Genomic DNA, 16,679 nt, shown 5'->3' on the forward strand with positions numbered 1-16,679 from the left:
GGGGGGCGAGGAGGGAGAAGGGGACGGACGAGAGGATGAGATGGCTGGATGGCATCACCGACTCGATGGACATGAGTTTGAGTAAACTCCGGGAGTTGGTGATGGACAGGGAGGCCTGGCGTGCTGCGGTTCATGGGGTCGCAAAGAGTCACACACAACTGAGCAACTGAACTGAACTGAACTGAATAGCAATTCAATTATTAACATGGTTACTGAGGATGAGAAAGTCTTCACATTTGTGGACAATTTTTAAAAAGCAAAAATGAATTGTGACTTTACAAATCATTTGAGTAATAAAAATTCATTCAGGGTTTCCTTGGTGGTCCAGTGGTTAAGAATCTGCCTGCCAATGCAGAGGACACAGGTTTGATCCCTGGTTGGGGAAGATTGCACATGCCACAGGGCATCTAAGCCTGTGTGACGCAACTGCTGAGCCTAAATGCCAAAACTACTGAAGCCCGTGCTCCTGGAGCCTGTGCTCTGCAACAACAGAAGCCACTGCAACAAGAAGACTGCACACCACAGCTAGAGAAAGCCTGTGCACAGCAATTAAGACCCAGCACAGGCAGAAATAAATATTTTTTTAAAAATTCATTCAAAACATGGGGACCATGTGTAAGGTATAACAATAAAAATTGTGCTGGTAGAGACATTATGCCCTTCAAGACATGGGTTAGGTGTGTGGCTTCTGGCTAACGGTATTAGAAAATGCTGCTACACAAGTATCACTGTGTTAGACCCTGGTAGAAATTGCTTTTCTCAGCATGGTGTTTTTCTTCCTTTCTCAGTCTGACTTTGCCTCTGGAATTCCTGGATCACACTGGAGCTTTTCAGCCTTCAGAGGCCCCTCTCTTAAGGGCTCTCGGCAGGTTCTCAGCTCCTGTCCTTTTCCCCTCAATTTATCCTGGTGTGCAGTGTCCTTTTGGCAATGCTGCTGGTCCAAAGTCAGTACTTCATGCTTTATGCCAGGTAGTTCCCCAGAGCGATGGCAGACATAAACTGACACCTAGTTCTCTAGGTCTCTAAAGAAGGGATAATGAAGAAATCCTTTGTGGAGAGAAAGAAGGAGAAGATTCACTCCTAAATGGTACAAGGATACAAATGGCTATCAAAGCCTGGAAACATTCCATATGATGCTAAATAATCAAATGGTAAACTTTCAGGGAAAAACATCAGAAATGCAGTTGGGATGATAAATGCTGTGTATAAAATATTCGTTCATGTGTTTAAAAATTCTTATTGTATGGGAGGGTTTACTATGTATTTGACAGCCTTCTAGATCCTGATGATTCCATAATAAACAAAATAGAGAAAGTTTCTGCCCACCTGGAGCTTATATTTTACTGAGGGAGTTAGGCAATAAATATGTACAAAATTAAGAGGTTTCAGGAGTGATAAAATATGAAGAAGAAAATTTAAAATACTGGCCACTAGATGGGGCTCGTTGCCTTTTTCATTTCTTTCACCAATTGCCTCAAAAAGATAAGAGAAGCTGAGTGCATGACACACTGTGTTATGTTTTGGGGCCCTGTGATAGACCCTTTGTTTCCAAAGTTTGTTTCTCTTTCTATTTCTCCCTCCCAATTTTAATTTTTTCCTACTAGTTGATTGATAAGGGGAAACCTAGTTAAGACATAGTATGGCATCATCTGAGATATCTTGGTGTAGGTGGTTAGATCAACTCATTCCAAATCATAGAAATGCCCTCCCCTCAATTTCCTGGGTATTTAATTTCCCGTATTTATTTGTTTAATACCTGTGTTCACCATTAGACTGTTAGCTCCTTAAGAGAGAAACTTCAACTGTGTTTTGCAGTCCTTGGCAGTGTACCTGGTAGGTCCTTAACAAATATTTTGAATGGATGAATCCCTTTAGTCTGAGCAATTCCTGTTTTCCACATAGTCTCATCTAACTTTTCTTCTAGTTGCTCAGTCACTCAATTGTTTCTGACTCTTTGTGACCATATGGACTGCAGCATGCTAGTCTTCCCTGTCCCTCACCATCTCCTGGAACTTGCTCAAACTCATGTCCATTGAGTAGGTGATGCCATTGAACCATCTTGTACTCTGTAATCCCCTTCTCCTCCTGCCTTCAATCTTTCCCAGTATCAAGATCTTTTCCAGTGAGTTAGTTCTTCACATCAAGTGGACAAAGTATTGGAGTTTCAGCCTCAGCATCAGTTCTTCCAATGAATAGTCGAGATTGATTTCCTTTAGGATTGACTGGTTTGACGTCCTTGAAGTCCAAGGGACTCTCAAGAGTCTTCTCCAGCATCACATTTCAAAAGCATCAGTTCTTCGTTGCTTGGCTTTAGAGTCCACCTCTCACATCCATACATGACTACTGGAAAAACCATAGCTTTGACTGTACAGACCTTTCTTGGCAATGTGATGTCTCTGCTTTTTAATATGTTGTCTAGGTTTGTCATAGCTTTTCTTCCAAGGAGCAAGCATCTTTTAATTTCATAGCTGCAGTCACCATGTGCAGTGATTTTGGAGCCCAAGAAAATAAAGTTAGGCCATAAATCTAACTTTCTAGAGGGATTGTTTTGGAGTTAGGTTGGAAAAAATCTCCATAATAAAAACTGGGCGAGTTTGCCTATCTTGTGTTCTGTGACTGGCTCTCTGTCAAGGATCTCCCAGTGGGATGGGAAGAGTGAGATATGTGTGTTTGTATACGGCAGGCAAATGATTTGGCATTTTGAGTTCTAACCCAAATTTTTTCCTCTTTTAATTTGGATAAAATCCCAACACAACAATGGACATATTTTTAGTTCTCCTTGGAACTTAGTCAGTGTTAGGCACATGCTTTTGTCAGGGCTGACTCTAGAAAAGGGTCTTAAACCTTCTACTTTGCAGTGAGTGGAAGGGTTATTGTAAAAACTCCTAGGGAGATGGAATCTATCCTGTAATCTCTTGGTATTTAATTGGTTTTCAACTTAGAGAACATGTACAGGTTTTGTTAGATTTATACCTTAAGTATTTCATTTTTTGGTAACTATTATAAATGGCATTAATTTTTCAGTTTTGGTCTCCTGTGTTCATAGCTTGTATATAGAAATACAGTTGAAGATAGATTTTTGTGTGTTGATCTTGTATGTTACAACCTTGTTAAACTCACTTATTAGTTCTAAAAGGTCAGTTTCCTGAGACTCTCTATATGGATGATCTTGGTGAGAATAAGGACATTTGATTTTATTCTTCTGATCTAAATGCCTTTTCTTGCCATATTATGCTAAGACTTTCAGTGTAACATTGAACCAGAGTGGTGAGACAGACACTGACACCCTTGCTTTATCCTTTAGTAGGGGCCAAGTACTTAGTTTTTTCATCATTAAACTGATGTTAGCAATATGTTTTTTGTAGATGCTGCCGATCAGCTTGAAGAAGTTGATTTTTACTCCAAGGTTGCTGGGAGTTTTATCATGAAAGGTGTTTTGTCAAGGTTTTTCTGCATCTATTTATATAATTAAGTGGTTTTCTTTCTTCATACTGTTATATGGTGAGTTACATTAATTTATTTTTGAACCACTCTTGCATTCACATTATAAACCCCACTTGATTGAATTTCCTTATGTTTATATATTGCTGGATTTGACTTGTTAATATTTTGTTGAGGATTTTTACATATATTTTAATGAGGTTAATGGTCAGTAGTTGTTTTTTTTTTTGAGCTGTTTTTGTCTGATCATGGTACCAGAATAATGCTTTTTGTAAAATAAATTGGGAAATCTTTCCTCTTCCATTTTAAATTGGTGTTATTTTTTTCTTTAAATTCTTGATAAAATTCACTATTCTTAAGGGACCATCTGGACCTATAGAATTGTTTCCCAGAAGTTTTCAAATGTTTATTGAGGTATAAAGTTCAAAAGTTTATTGAGGTATAATGGGCCTATAGAGAGCTGCATACATTTAATGTGTAAATCTTGATGAGTTTGTGCATATGCAAATACTGATGATACCATCACTACAATCAAGACAGTTGACATTTCCAACACCTCTCATAAACTCCTTCCCATCTCTTCTTCTGAGATCATGAATCCGACACCACACACCGTAAGCTTGAGACACCATAAGACTCTTAAGAGTCCCTTGGACAGCAAGGAGATCCAACCAGTCCATCCTAAAGGAAATCAGTTGAATATTCCTTGGAAGGACTGATGTTGAAGCTGAAACTCCAATACTTTGGCCACCTGATGTGAAGAGCTGACTCATTGGAAAAGACCCTGATGCTGGGAAAGATTGAAGGCAGGAGGGAAGGGGACGAGAGAGGATGAGATGTTTGGATGGCATCACCTACTCAGTGGACATGAGTTTGAGCAAGCCTCAGGAGTTGGTGATGAACAGGGAAGCCTGGTGTGCTGCAGTCCATGGGGTTGTAAACAGTTGGACTCGACTGAGCGATTGATCTGAACTGAACTGAATTGAACCTCTTTTTCAGAGATCATGAATCCGACACAGTTCACTGAAAGCTATCGGTTTCAACTTTATATACACTCCTATTTCACAGAGCATTGTTTTCCAGCCAGTGCCTGTAAGCTGGCTTCCCTTTTCCCTGGAGCAGAGCTCTGATGGACTGTTGTGTTAGACACCACCCACTTCTGTCCTCTCCCTCTTTCCTGGGGGAGAAACTGCAGGGTTGTACACCTCCTAATTCCACAGAGCTGTGCAGCCCACCATAACCTCCTGCTTCTTTTCTCTAGGTTATTGTTGGTGCTCATCTGCGTGCTAAGTCGCTTCAGTTGTGTCCAACTCTTTGCAACCCCATGGACCGTAGACCACCAGTTTCCTCTGTCCATGGGATTGCAGAGTCAGACACGATTGAACTGCCTTAGCATGCAGATGAGCACAAACTGAGAAGTCTCTCTGAAATAGGTAAGAGGAGCATTTTTCCTTTAATAACATCAGCCTCCCCACTAAGCCAGAACAGCTCAGAACCTAGAAAAATCCACCCAGCCAATCAACTGGAGTGGGTTGCCATGCCCTTCCCCAGGGGATCTTCCCAACCCAAGGATCAAACCCTTATCACTCCTGCATTGGCAGGTGGATTCTTTACCATTAGCACAACCTGGGAGTTTCCTACGCTCATCTGAGCTGTTGCAAATTCTTAACTTGATTCTGGAGCATATTATTCTTGATTGGAGGTCTCAGAAAGGTATTTTGGCCCTAATAGCATTTTTAAAATGTTCCCAGCAAGGGTTAGGTTCTCCTATTTCACTATGTTACTGATATCACATCAGAGTTTTTAAATTTTTACTATAAAAATAAACTTCTTTAGAAGCTATAGGATTATTCAGGTCAACTACTTCAATTTAGGTGGGTTTTGGTAGTTGGCGCTTTTTGAGAAATTTGTCTGTTTCACTAAGTTGTTCCTCCTTGGAAGAGAAGCTATGACCAATGTAGACAGCATATTAAAAAGCAGAGACATTACTTTACCAACAAAGGTCCATCTAGTCAAGGCTATGGTTTTTCCAGTGGTCATGTATGGATGTGAGAGTTGGACTCTAAAGAAAGCTGAGCACCGAAGAATTGATGCTTTTGAACTGTGGTGTTGGAGAAGACTCTTGAGAGTCCCTTAGGCTGCAAGGAGATCAACCTGTCAATCCTAAAGAAATCAGTCCTGAATATTCATTGGAAGGACTGATGTTGAAGCTGAAACTCCAATACGTTGGCCACCTGATGCAAAGAACTGACTCACTGGAAAAGACCCTGATGCTTGGAAAGATTGAAGGCGGGAGGAGAAGGGGACAACAGAGGATGAGATGGTTGGATGGCATCACCAACACGATGGACATGAGTTTGAGTAGGCTCTGGGAGTTGGTGATGGACAGGTAAGCCAGGTATGCTGCGGTCCATGGGGTTGCAGAGTCGGACATGACAGTGACCAAAATGAACTGAACTGAACTGAACTAAGTTGTTGAAATTATGCATTTATTGTGGTAATGTTTTTTTAATCTATCTCTTTATGTATCAAATATTCAAAATATTTCTTAAATCTTTATATTTGTGTGTTTTAGTAAATACATTTTCATTGGCCTAATAGATTATTGACTCTGGACAAAGTAGGGCAGGGATTTCTGCTGTTAATATTTTGCCAGGATCCCTTTATGGTGTGTTCCCTTCCTCTAGATCAGTGGAACTTATATTTCCTATATAAACTCATAGAAGGAAAAGTAATAATGTGTCACTTAGAGAAAATATACTTCTCTAGGCTAAAAAGAATTTTGACACAGAAACCCCATAAGGGTCAGCAAATATGGGCTCTAACATATGGTATCTTTGGCAGATTGAAAGTGTATCACCTTGAATTGTGGCTTTGTCATTATACTTCTCAATGACCCATATCAGATCTACTATATCACAAAGTCAGGGGAAGGGTAGGGGCCTGAGAATCCTTATGTTTAATACATTTATTTTAATGCCTAGCTAGATTAAGGACCACTGGTGAAAGTAACATGCCTCCTTGGGAAGACAGCTGGATTTTGTTCCTGGAGATATTATAGAAAAAGTGTTAAACCAGAGGTTAGATGATTTGGAATCTGTTAAAGAAACTCTTGCTACCATTCTAGAGAAGAAGTTACCTAATTTAGTTTAGCTTTAGTTTTCTGATTTTTAAATGATTAGTAAAGAAACCACTATTTGATCTTGAAGGAACAGTTATTCTTTTCTATCATGAAGTCTCTTCAACTAATAAAAATGTATTTGACTTACTCCATTGTTGCAGCTCAGCTTGGAAAGTACAAAGAATTATCTACATAAATACTGCTTCTAATATGCTTTGAGTCTCATGTGGTTTCCTATAAAGTTGCAATTTGAGTAAGGAAGTACTGCTTATCAGAACTTGCCCAATTATGGAAGGAGGCATTCTCAATCCTGATGGGAACAAAGGGGATTCAGTAGAGTAAAAGTCCCAAAACAAGCAGGTTTATTATGTAGATTCAGTGGCATTAGCTGCGTCCCTGCTTTTCTCTTATCATGTAATATTTTGAAACACTGCATAATCTTTTCACAATGCTCACATATATGATCTAATTCATATGTTCCTTACAAATGCAAGAAACATAAGGCAGGTTCATAGAATTTTGACTAGTATTTCTATTACATAAAGCAAGGGTCTGCAAACTATGGCTTATGGGTACCAGCTGTTTTTGAAAACAGTATTTTCTTGAAACATAGCCATGCCATCCATTTATGTATGGTCGATGGCTGCTTTATGGCAGAGTTGAGCAGCTGAGTCAGAAACCATATGGCTCACAAAGTCATGAATAGTTACTATCCCATCTTTTACAATAAAGTTAGCCAATATATGGCTATATAAAGTAAAACATTATTTTCTTGGTGAAATAATTTAAAAAATCAGGAATGTAAAGTTCAGTGAAGTATAATTTATTTCCAGATTGAAAATAATTCTTCATCGCTTTAAGAAACTTCAACCACATACTTAGGAGGTCGGTGCAGGATGGGGAACACGTGTACACCCGTGGTGGATTCATGTTGATGTATGGCAAAACCAATACAATACTGTAAAGTAATTAGCCTCCAGTTAAAATAAATAAATTTATGTTAGAAGAAAAAAAAAAAGACAACTGTGATAAAGTCCTAAGTAATACCAAGAGCAGTATTTTACTGATCAAAAGAAGTAAAAAACAACCCATATTGTCTTGGGGAAAAATAAGCAGGATTTCAAGTATAACTCTTAAGAATTGGGAAAAGATAGCCTAAAGTTTAAGGTTATAAACAATCTAATTAATTTAGCTCAGTTTTCTAACACATTGTCATCATTTTAAGTTCATCTTTGCAAGTTATAAATTGCTACAAACACACACAATGTATAGTTGTCATCCTGTTACTATGTTTAGCGTCACCTAAAATTCTAAAGAGTCCCATTAAATTCTAATCTGAGTGAATTGAGCAAGAAGGAAAAGTTTCCTTCTCTAGCCCATTTATTTATGATCCAAGTTATAATCATACTAAAGGCTTCTTCTGTCTTCCTGTGAAAACTTTGTAGAGACTCTAGATCACTATGTAAGGTATTTACTTTAGCTTGAAATTCACCACTAAGCATTGCCCACTCCCAGGCCCAGGAATCACATCACTGCTGAAAGACTGTGCAGTTTGGAAACAAGGGGACACCATATACTATCTTCTCTAAGAAGCTAGAATGGTTGTCCCTGATATTGGAACCTCTTGTGTATTTGGTCAAAGTCATGACCAACTATGTCCCAAGACTTTGACCTAAGACTTTGCTCAATATCCACTTGTCTAACTAGTGGTCATCTGGAAGAAGAAGCTCCTGATGGTATTAGTTTATGATGTCTCCTGTGCTGGCACAGAGGTAAAATGCATCTTGTTACACAGTTGACAATATTGTGAGGAAGATGCATGTGATTTCAATTATAGAGTGGCATGTCTTTGCAAATTTTAGTGTAATAAAAATGCAAAACCTAAATATTATCAAATATGGTGACACTTTTCTTAGTTTTAAACTTCTTGAGTAATGCCTTTGATAAGAGTTACCAGGAAAGCTCTATTCTTTAATTCTTTAGCATAGGACACATGGGTGCCTTGGCTCCTTCATCATCTTCTGGAGATTCTGTATTTCATTTTGAAGTCGTCTCTGCTCCTCTTGGAATCCTTCCTTTAGTAGTCGGGACTGTTCCTAAAAAAAATACAAATGGAGACTGAATAACATGTATCATTAAGAAAATCTTTAACTTCTGTCTAGTTTCCACATTTCATAGATTAAAAAAAAATTTAATGTCTTCTTGAAATTTTCTCCATCATTAATTTTCATTATTCTTTCTCTTGAGCCTTCTAGCTCTGTGATTACTTTTCCTGAGTCTTCTTGAGTTAAGAAATATTTTGACTCATATCTCCTGATATGGTGATGAATCTCAATTATCCTTCTAATTTTTTCTCCCATTAATTGTATACAAGCTTTGTGGGCAATCTTAATGAAATGTTTGACTTCAAATCTATGCATTTTGATTTTTAAATACACACACATACACATATAATATAGAAATAAAAGAAGAATTTTAAAAATCTGATGCAGTCTGAATCTTAGATCAGGAAATTTGATCTAAGCTTCCACAATTTGGTGGCGGTGGGAGCAAAATATAAGTGAGGGAGTATCAGGGTACCAGACTTGACCATAGTGAATTTCTCCACATAATTCCCAACTTAACACATACTAGAAGCAGGGAACAGAAAAAAAGTAGGAGTAACAGATGGATACAGTGGTGTAAAAGTTAAGGAATCCTTCTACTTATGAAGGTTCCCTTAGAGCTAAAATTCATCCCAGGTGTGACAGGAAAAGAAATTATAGATTCCTCTAAGTAGTGAAGACAGTTCAGGTATCTTTCCAAGCGTTGTGACATAATAAAATTATTTAGTCTTATCTGAACCTCTGTTTAATTTCCAAAGTAATAGAGACATAACAGTTCTTGCTTCGTATAGTACTAAGTAAGAGATACGGATAAGACCATTTTTAAAAAATAATGCCTGGCAGATAATAGCTATTACTGATTGACAGATATAGTGAAAAAGGACTGGGTATGACATAGCTGCAATAAAATCTTTTAACAACGAGATATTATAGGGGCCAGTTCAGGCAGGCAAAAAAAGATTGAAAAGTACAAGTGAGCAAGCAAGGTCTTTCTTCTGGGCTTCAAGTTCACTGCTGGGCCACGTTTGTGATCAGGGAGTGTGGAGGGAAAACAGAATAACAGGAACCACACGGTGTTGCAGTTAAATACCTGCAGTTTGAGAGCAAGAGTTCTCTCTTGCTCTTCCAGTAACTGGGCCCTATCCCTCTCCATCTTCTCAGTCAGCTGTTTCACATGTTCCTGATAGCTCTTTTCTTTCTGTTCCATCATCTGCTGGTTCTTTATTTGCATTTCCTCCAGCATTTTTGCTGCAGCCTGTGCAGATTCAGCTCTCATGCGTTCCACTGTCAGGAGGAAGAGGAAAAAGAAAAATGTATGTGGAGACCAAGTTGCTTCTTACTTCCATCTAAAGTTACCTATCACTGTTGCTACTGATTTCATATGCCCTACTCAGAAATGACTTTAGCAAGTAAGAGGCATCTTTTATCCTGTTGCTACAGTTTGAGGCTCCTAGGTTCACCCAGCGGACTTAGTTAGAACTTTTAAGAGCTTTCAGGGCTCTCTAGTCTCTTGACTAGCTCCTCACCTTCAATCAGCTTTTCCTTCTCTGAAAGTGTCTGGTCTGTTTGTAGAATTGCATCAGTCACAGACTCCTTGGACTTCAAGTATTCCTGAAGAATCTCCTCAGCCTGGGACCCGGAAAAAATGGGGTTAGTAGTAGGAAATGGCTGTAAGCACTTATTCCTGTTTGCCCACCACCTTTCCCTCTAGGAACTGCTCCTCTTGGCCCTGGTGTGCCTGGTGATCAGATTCCCTTTCACTGGGCTGAGCACGTGCTCCAGACTGGCCAAGCAAGGTGCCCTCCCAAGCAGAATCCTTTATAAGAGGCTGATATATATGTAAATAGTAATCCTCTGTTCTTTTGACTGAGAGCTCTGATTTTGGAGCTGTTGGTGCTGTGGTCCCATATGGCATGAGCCTGTTGGAGAATGAAGGCATCAGGGAGAAAGTGGATCTGAATAAAGGGGGTAGACGGAGAATGGGAGGGAGGGAAGTGTGGGGTTGAGGGGAGCCACAGTCAGAGAGATAAATGATGATGTTATTTGAAATTTTGGATACATCTGGTAATCCAGTTTATAACTCAGTTGTTAATTGAGTGCAGACTCTTGGATGAGCACATAGGTTATACCTGGTGTAACAGGCTCCTTGCAGTGTTTATTGAATGAGAGTGTATCAACCTTGCTTACCTGTATGCCCTTCCTGGGCTCCTGAAGATACTTCTTCTTCAGCTCTTGCATCTTCTCAATGAAGAGGCGATAGCCCCCTGATTTCGAATAAATCCCCTGTTTCACATCTTCTTCTAGAGGACTGAAAATATCCTTCAGTAAAGCAGAGCAACGATCTGATGATGCTTTACGATTCTGATCACAAAAGTCATCTCGCTTTTTGTCTAGCTGGGCCTTTGATGCAAAACAATGGGAAGTGTTAATAAACAGAGGAGTGAAAAGATATTAGCTTGATGTTGAAATTTCTGGAAAAGCTTCTCAAAAAAATAAAAGTAAAAAAGGTCTCTGACCCCTAGACAGATTTATAGGCACTCAACAGGACCATATCCTTCCTCCAGAGTCTGACTTTCTACTAAAGCCCTTTCACCATGGGGTAACCTTCAGAGCAGTGATTACTAGCTATATGGTACACCTTTGGAGATAAACTCTGGCTTTTCACGTTGGATCAGTGACTGCATATGAAATTAATGTGGCTCAATGTAAGTCTGCTTGTGATAACTAAAACATTTTCTTTATTGCCAAAATATCCAGTGAGTCTGATAACAATGAGCATATAATTTGATTAGAAGCTCTGCTACTTATATATGCATGTAATGAAACTATAGGGAAGAATATTTGTTTATTCATGAAAGAAAAAAGTTTCAGTGCATAATAAGATATATCATAATAAAACTGGTTCTTCTTATGTAACATAGATTGGTTTTCACCACTTAAATATCTAGTGAGTATTACTTTTCTCAAAGTAAGCACCCATCTCATTTTCCTCTATTATTTTACTTTCTAAGAACCTAAGCTGTATAAACTTGAGAAAAAAATTACCGCTAATTTTTTTTGAAATAATTGGTCTATATCTTTGAAGGAACTCCTCATGAAGACTTCAATGGTCTCTTTCTCAGTGGCCCTGTGCAGGTCCAGCAACTCCTGGAGGGTTTCTGTGGGCAGCTGCAGCTTCTGGCCCATCTGCTGGTCATAGTGGACAATGGCCTTTTGAACTGCGGCTGAGTTCTCAATCTCAGCCAAGGCCAGGACTGCATTCTCCATGCAGGGCAGATCTCCACTGTTGATGGCATTGACATAGGTCTGCACCAGGGTCCCTAGACCTACAATTGAGAACAAATGATGATGTTTATTTTATGCAGAGTGAGGAAACTTTCTCTTCTGTGGAATTCTAATGTCTATTACCAACCATTTGTCTTACAGCATCAATGCCTCAGCAGCATCTGAAAACCTGCTAAAAATGCAGACTCCCAGCCTCTGTCCCAGTTTGACTGACTTAGACCCTCCTCTTTGGCAAGATCCTCAAGTGGCATAAATATATCAGAGGTTGAGAACCTCTGTTCTAGATAGTGAAGTCCTGCATTCATTCAGTGCATTCACTTTAGCAGCAGGCATTGTTAGGCCAGAAACCATATTTCTCTCATTTATGTCTGTATCATCAGCCCTGGTAAGTCCATGGGAAACATTTGATTAATATTTGTGGAGCAAATCAAAATGAGTCCTCCATTTTGTTTATTCTAGCAGAACATTGTCCAGGAGAATCTTCTGTGATGATTGAAGTATTCTGTGTGTGCTGTCCAGGGTGGGAGCCACTAGCCTCAGGTAGTGTGAGCCCTTGAGACATGGCTGTGTGATCAGAATGTTAAATTTCTATATTTTTTTATTAGCTACATTTAAATTTAGATAGGCACCCTTGTCTGGTGAAAACCATGTTGGACAGGGCAGGTCCAGTTTACTAGGACAATTGTCCGCTCTCAGAGCTTTTATTTTTTGCCTTATGTATCTTTTCTCAATTATGAAGTCTGACTAATAAAACCTATCAGAAGTGTTGGTGCCATCTAGAATTTATCACGATAATATCAGTAGATGTGCATTTTTCAAAGTTGAAGCTACATGGATGTTATCACACCATCCTCTAGTCTTAACAGTGAGAGTGAAGACTGGGAAGAGGACTCACGAGGTCCATCCACCTTGATGCCTCCTGAGAGAGTTTTAGTTTTGGAATTGCTAAAGATGTAGGAACAGAAGACCACAGCTTGTTGCACAAATTCGGAGTCCAGTTCATCGTCACACAGTTCCTCAAGCTGGCCCAATTTCTTCCTATGAGTGGGCCGATCAAAGATGAAGCATTTCTTCTTTGGGAAGAACTTTCGGATACAGAGTCGAGGCAGATTAAAAGTTTTATCTTTCGGGCTGGTACCTGGAGGAAGAAAAAAGGAATTTACCTACTGTAGGGTCTTGCAAACACTTCCTGTAAAGGGTCAAACAATAGATATTTTAGACTTTGCAAGCCAGATGGTCTCTTTTCTGAGTACTCAAATCTTCTATTGTAGCCTAAAAGCAGTCATAGAGAAACTATAAATGAATGGGTATGACATTATTCCAATAAAATCTTATTTACAAAACCAACTGGCAGGCTAGATTGGACAATATTTGCCTGTAGCTATCCTTTACCAGCCCTGAACTGTGCATGGTTTGTGCTTGTATTTCTTTTCTTCAAATAAATGACCATTCTACTCCTACTCTTTGGCTAATTACAGCACCACAAGCCCTAAGCATGGAGATATCAATCTAATCACACCACAGGGAAAGGTGAAAGAAAAAGAAATTTATTCTTAGAACAGGGAGAAAAATAATCTAAAGCCAAATCTATTAGTTCAGCATTACTTCTTAGTAACTTCTTAGTAACAATCATTACTTCTTAGTAATCACCCCTTGAGAAGAAATAGAAACTACAAGTAGAAGACAACTGTTCACAGAAAACTAAGGAACAATAGTTTTTAGTGTTTTTTCATCTGTTTACCAATTCTAAGTCCCCTTTACCTTTCTTCAGCTTGAGTGAATTCTCCAGGTACTCGTCTGCTGTGATGGACTGTCCATCTGCTTCCAAGTCTAGGGAGAAATCCCTCAGTGTCCATACGAAGTCTGGAAAGAAGCTCACAAAGTCAGCTGAATCCTCAACCCCATCCACATCAGGTGAGGATTTTGCCCTGATTCTATCTGTCAGCTCCGTCACATAGCTGAGTAGCCAAATAAGGAAAACTGGCATGAATGAACAGTAACCCCTCCCCAATCCTATATTAGTTCCACATACTAAACCTTTATTTCTCCTTTGTTCTTAACCCAAGTATCCCAAGTATCAATTCTTCAGTAGGTTATAGGATTTTCCCCTTGCCATTGAATTCTTTTTTATATTTCTCATGTTTGTTTCACCAGGATTCACAGTTAGTCAGCTGTTTTTTAAATATTGGTCTCCCCTCTGATTTTGATGTAGGTTGGATCCCAAAAGGATACTGCAGTTGGTCCATGGCCTGCTGGTTGATAGTTCCCATACTATTGTACACAAAAGTGCTGCTCAAGAGTATTGCTAGGGCAAAGATCCAGGAGTCATTCTGGTTGTCACCCTGAAAACCAGAACATATTTTACCAGGATTGTGTTTCATTCTTATGGCACTTTCCTGATCAGCAGTAGTAAAAGGATGCTCATGTAACTAGACTTTTTTTTTTTTTAGACAAATGACCTGCAAGAAGAAACTAAATCCAACAAAAATGACTGTTAATAGGACTTGAAATTTGAATAGTTTTGTAATTAGTGTTTTTGGTTTACCCTGATTCTCACTGGACTCTTATGATCATTGGCAGGTAGTTGCAAAACAAATAGTCATTGCAGGTGGACATTCTAAGGACTTAAATATAATTCAAATTTAATTTTTTCTCTTTATTTTTACAGACAATTGTCTTAATATGGGGGCAATAATAATTGTATTTATCTCATTAAACAATTGTTGTTCACCTAACACCTTCCACTTCTTACCTTCTAAATATTCCAAACAATATCAGAGGCAAGTGTAGATCTATTACATCTGTTTTATAGATCAGAATAACTTGCTAAGGTCATTGAGGTACTGATAGACTTTAAATCCATGAGTATGGCACTTCAGAAGCTAAATCCTTAACTAAAGTTCTTTGCAGGATAATATTAGGTTGAATTTGTTTTTTCACTACATTGAATTTTTTATTCATTACATTGAATTTATTTGTTCTACCATTATGCATCTGGGTTATATGGCTCAGGTTATAGCCTTTTATTAATTAGAACACTGTCTACAGACCACCATGCTCTTCTTCTAGGATTCTGCCTTATGAATATTTTCCTGACCCCTGGTTGCTAAACTTGGTTTCATGACATGTAAACAGAAACGAAAAAACATGGACAAGTAAAGGTCTTATTTAAAGGAAAATTAAATAGTGTAGAAAATACACAGACATGAGGGCTTAGTCCAAATTGGAACCTCATTCCTTACCTTCTCCACATCCCCCAGGCCCTCAGTATCAAGCAGAACTAGAGTACGGTTTGGCTTCTTGGGATGAGGCACACACCACATCCAGATGCCCTTCGTGTGAGACTGCACTGTGGAGCCCAGAGAGAAGCCTGCAAGGGGGCATGGGGAAAAGAGAGGGTAGAGTTTTAATATTAGGTGGTTCTGGAAGTTGAGATGACAGTTAACAAGCCCTAAAACATCTCTTAAATCAAGTTTAGGAGAACTGAAACCACAACAAGTATTAATCTTACTTACAATCAGAGAAATAGGGCAATTAGAATGTTGAATACATGAAAAGATTAAATACTTTTCATGATAAAAGCAATCAACAAGCTAGAAATAAAAGGAAATGATCTCAACATAGTAAATAATAATAATAATGACTGTATTAAAAAAAGATACAGCCAACATTATATTGAATGGTGAAAGACAGAGATCATCCCTTCCACAAAAATTAACCAAAATTAACCAAAGACCTACAAGAAAATGAAAGTGAAAGTGAAGTCGCTCAGTAGTGTCCGACTCTTTGCGACCCCATGAACTGTAGCCCACCAGGCTTCTCCATCCATGGGGTTTTCCAGGCAAGAGTACTGGAGTGGGTTGCCATTTCCTTCTCCAGGGGATCTTCCCAACCCAGGGATTGAACCCAGGTCTCCCACATTGCAGGCAGACGCTTTAACCTCTGAGCCACCAGGGAAGCCCTTAAAGACCTACATGTTAGAGCTAAAACACACATAAGAACTTCACGATTTTGGATTTGGCAATGATTTCTTGGATATGATACCCAAAACATAAATAGCAAAATGAAAATACAGAAGTTGGACTTGATCAAAATTAAAACTTTTGTGTATCAAAGGACACTTTTTACAGATTTAGGTACATAACTCAGAATGGGAGAAAATATTTGCTAGTTATGAATCTGATAAGGGATTGATATCCAGAATATATAAAGAAGTCCTACAATGCAACACAAATAAGCAAGCCAAAGATCATCCCAAATAAAAGAATGAGCAGAGGACTTGAATATACGTTTCTCCAAAGAAATTATTCAAGTGATCAATAAACATATGAAAACATGCTCAACATTCCTAGTCATTAGAGATGTACCAAGCAAAACCACAGTGTCTTGTAACAACCAATATTGGAAAGTAATCGGAAACATGTATAGATATAATTGAGTCACTTTGCTATACACCTGACATTAACACAATATTGTAAATCAATTGTACTTTTAAAAAAAGCACTAGTGTAGATCTTAGTGAATCCTGAAAGTTGACTAATATTTATAAGAAAGTTGGAAAATTTAACACTGAATGAATTTGACAATATTAAATAATTTTTATTTAAAAAAACCCACAATGAAATACTAATTTATGCCCTTTGGGATGGCCACTATGAAAAATCCAGAAAATAACAAGTGTTGATGAGAACATGGAGAAATTAGAACCATTGTGTGTTTCTGGTGGG

At 38.6% G+C, this 16,679-nt stretch overlaps 1 protein-coding gene and 1 long non-coding RNA gene across 6 annotated transcripts in view; one reads left to right on the forward strand and one right to left on the reverse strand.

Moving 5' to 3' along the window:
* The window catches only part of LOC105003299, a 31,284-nt gene that overhangs the window by 9,581 nt on the left and 5,024 nt on the right, over positions 1-16,679 (forward strand). For 2 of the 4 annotated variants that reach the window (XR_827094.1, XR_827096.1), the window contains exons 2-3: positions 3,366-3,501; positions 13,724-13,866. This is a non-coding gene — a long non-coding RNA (uncharacterized LOC105003299). Of the gene's footprint in view, positions 1-3,365; positions 3,502-4,031; positions 4,143-13,723; positions 13,867-14,402; positions 15,187-16,679 lie in introns of those variants that run through there. The other 2 variants (XR_827095.1, XR_827093.1) reach the window with 2 other exon arrangements.
* LOC105003298 (interferon-induced guanylate-binding protein 1-like) overlaps positions 7,369-16,679 on the reverse strand; it is a 13,995-nt gene continuing 4,684 nt past the window's right edge. Inside the window, exons 3-12 of one of the 2 annotated variants that reach the window (XM_010860354.1) lie at positions 15,195-15,322; positions 14,185-14,294; positions 13,714-13,910; positions 12,848-13,090; positions 11,713-11,993; positions 10,855-11,067; positions 10,194-10,296; positions 9,758-9,951; positions 8,517-8,658; positions 7,369-7,520 (exon numbers count right to left, since the gene is read on the reverse strand). In XM_010860354.1, the coding sequence (XP_010858656.1) occupies positions 8,542-8,658; positions 9,758-9,951; positions 10,194-10,296; positions 10,855-11,067; positions 11,713-11,993; positions 12,848-13,090; positions 13,714-13,910; positions 14,185-14,294; positions 15,195-15,322 (1,586 nt within the window). In that variant the 3' untranslated portion in view covers positions 7,369-7,520; positions 8,517-8,541. Of the gene's footprint in view, positions 8,659-9,757; positions 9,952-10,193; positions 10,297-10,854; positions 11,068-11,712; positions 11,994-12,847; positions 13,091-13,713; positions 13,911-14,184; positions 14,295-15,194; positions 15,323-16,679 lie in introns of both variants that reach the window. The other variant, XM_010860353.1, reaches the window with a different exon arrangement.

This window comes from Bison bison, unplaced genomic scaffold, assembly GCF_000754665.1.
Source record: "Bison bison bison isolate TAMUID 2011002044 unplaced genomic scaffold, Bison_UMD1.0 scf7180017864466, whole genome shotgun sequence".
In the NCBI taxonomy this organism is placed as follows: domain Eukaryota; kingdom Metazoa; phylum Chordata; class Mammalia; order Artiodactyla; family Bovidae; genus Bison; species Bison bison.